The sequence below is a fragment of the Sycon ciliatum genome, chromosome 7, assembly GCF_964019385.1.
Source record: "Sycon ciliatum chromosome 7, ocSycCili1.1, whole genome shotgun sequence".
In the NCBI taxonomy this organism is placed as follows: Eukaryota; Metazoa; Porifera; class Calcarea; order Leucosolenida; family Sycettidae; genus Sycon; species Sycon ciliatum.
Window position 1 is genome coordinate 18,136,117 of NC_088649.1, and position 2,500 is coordinate 18,138,616.

General features: G+C 47.9%; 1 protein-coding gene across 1 annotated transcript in view; it reads left to right on the plus strand.

Moving 5' to 3' along the window:
- Positions 1–2,500, plus strand: part of LOC135821142 (stalled ribosome sensor GCN1-like) — a 51,499-nt gene that overhangs the window by 43,948 nt on the left and 5,051 nt on the right. The window contains exons 54-55 of the mRNA XM_065334206.1: positions 63–256; positions 1,175–1,289. Coding sequence (XP_065190278.1) covers positions 63–256; positions 1,175–1,289 — 309 coding nt within the window. The remainder of the gene's footprint in view (positions 1–62; positions 257–1,174; positions 1,290–2,500) is intronic.

Sequence of the window (2,500 nt, forward strand, 5' to 3'; positions counted from 1 at the left end):
TTGTCATGTTCCAACAATGAATGCCACCGATGGCTCTGTGTGGGTTGTGTGCGTTTGTTTAGGTGGGTGCGGTGCTGAAGCCGTTCCTGCCTCAGCTGCAGACGACGTTCATCAAGGCGCTGTACGACACGAACCGCTCCGTACGCCAGCACGCCTCCAGCGCCCTGCAGTGCCTGGTGGTGTTGCATGCACGCGTCGACCCTCTCTTCACCGAGATGCACAACGGAATCAAGACCGTCGACGACGCAGCCGTTCGGTGAGTGCCAGGGGTGTGTGTGTGTGTGTGGCAGTGGCTGCATTGGGATGTGCGAGTTCTACTCGCACCACGGCACGCCGGGTTTCTCTATGGCTTAGTGCATTGTGTATGTTCCGCACGATGCAGCTTTGCATTTCTGCTGCATGCATGACATGTACTTCTTGGCATGTGTTAGTCCAACGCTTCTTGTTTTATTTTCGTCTTTTCTCTGCTCAAAGGTGCTGTAAGTGATCGTTTCCCGCACTGCAGCATAAAATTCCAGAGAAACAGTAGAAGCTAGCTCCCAGTGAGCTAGCCCTCTCTGACATAAGGTGCTGATGGTCAGCTCTCTGCATACGCCACAGCATAAAAATCCGGAGAGACAATATTTTTCTGACCTGTCTGCATAATCACGGAGGTGTATGGTGTTTTATGCATGTGCGCGTGTGTGCGTGTGGGTGTCTTTTTTGGGGGGGGGGGACACTGCTTTCGGTCGTCAACCTCCTTGTCCAGACGTTATGTTGGCGGGATCATGAGCGTGCGTTTCACATTTCTGTGTGTTGCTATGTGCTTTGTGTGTGCTGCTATATGCACCTGTGTCGTGGTGTCTGCTTCTGTGTGCGGCATGCCTTTTGTTGCTGCTGCTGTTTCTGCTGCTGCTGTTTCTGCTGTTTCTGCTGCTACTGCTGTTTCTGCTGCTGCTGTTTCTGCTGTTTCTGCTGCTACTGCTGCTGTTTCTGCTGCTGCTACTGCTGCTGTTTCTGCTGCTGCTGTTTCTGCTGTTTCTGCTGCTACTGCTGCTGTTTCTGCTGCTGCTGTTTCTGCTGCTGCTGCTGCTTCTGCTGCTGCTGCTGCTATTGTTGTTGTTACTGCTACTGCTGCTGCTATTGTTGTTGCTGCTGTTGCTACTGCTCATCTCTGCTCTGCTACTGTGTACAGTGAGACTATCCTAGTTGCACTGCGTGGTGTACTGCTCAATGCCGGCCATAAGATGAGTGAGGCTCTCCGGAAATCCCTGACAGCTACGCTCGTCGAAATGCTGTCTTCTCCCGAGGTATGGTCCGAATCGCGTAGGCAACGTGACAATTGATGTGCACATCCTGGTGCACGGTGTTTACGCAATGTCGTTACTAACCCCAGCAAACCCTGCATGCAACTTTGTTATCTTGCTTGTTCTTATTTTTGTCTTGAGCCGGGTTTGTGTTCTTTGTGGAAAAAAAAGAAAAAACCCTCCCCCTCCCAGTATCACAACCAGCAGCAGTTGACTTGACTTTTTTATTCATTTATTTTTTTACTCGTAGGCCATCATTATTATTTCCCTGTAGAACTTCCAAACCCGGGTAGGAAATGCACATGGTTTCGTGTACTATGCAGGGGTGGAGCCAGGGGTGTGTCCGGGGTTCCGTGGCAAAAATACTACTGCGAACCCCTTATGCATGCACGTATACGTGTATCAGCTATTCAGTGTTGGCTAAACTGGACCCCCCCCTGTAGAGATCTCTGGATCCGGCCCTGTGCTGTCTACCTTCGAAACATGCTACAACTCCCTGCAGTGACGTACTAGAAGACCAGATATTTTAACGTCAATTAAAGTTAACGGTCTCCTGATTTTTGTGGGTTAGCGAGGTGAAATTCGAACGAATTCTGTCTCAAAACTGGCAAATGACTGTCTGTACATGTACCGTATTATCTCTAATATAAGCACGGTCTTTTATTTTTTCAATGTACCTCCGCCCCGTGCTATTAATGGAGACGTTCCTTTATTGGAGACTGTTCCATTATTATTTCAACGTCATTTCATAGGCATGTTGCCATGCCAAATTCATGTCAGACACACACATTTCTGGGGTTTTTCGCCGGTACAGATAATGAATTTACACAGTGTGCTTATAATGGAGACTGAGCACTTTATTTTTTGAATGCCGCCCCAAGGTGTTCTATTATTGGAGACGTGCTATTATTGGAGACTGTGCTTATATTAGAGATAATACGGTATGTATCGTTTTGTACATTACAACTTCAAATGTTAACGAATTGTTCAAATTCGTTAAATCGTTAGAATTAAATGTTCATTTACATTACTGGTCTTACAGTACTGCAAACCATTATGCATGCACGTATACATGTATCAGCTATTCAGTGTTGGCTAAACTGGACCCCCCCCCCTCCCCCCTGTAGAGATCTCTGGATCCGGCCCTGTGCTGTCTACCTTCGAAACATGCTACAACTCCCTGCGGAGAAGTAAGGCCTCTTCTAGATGTTTAC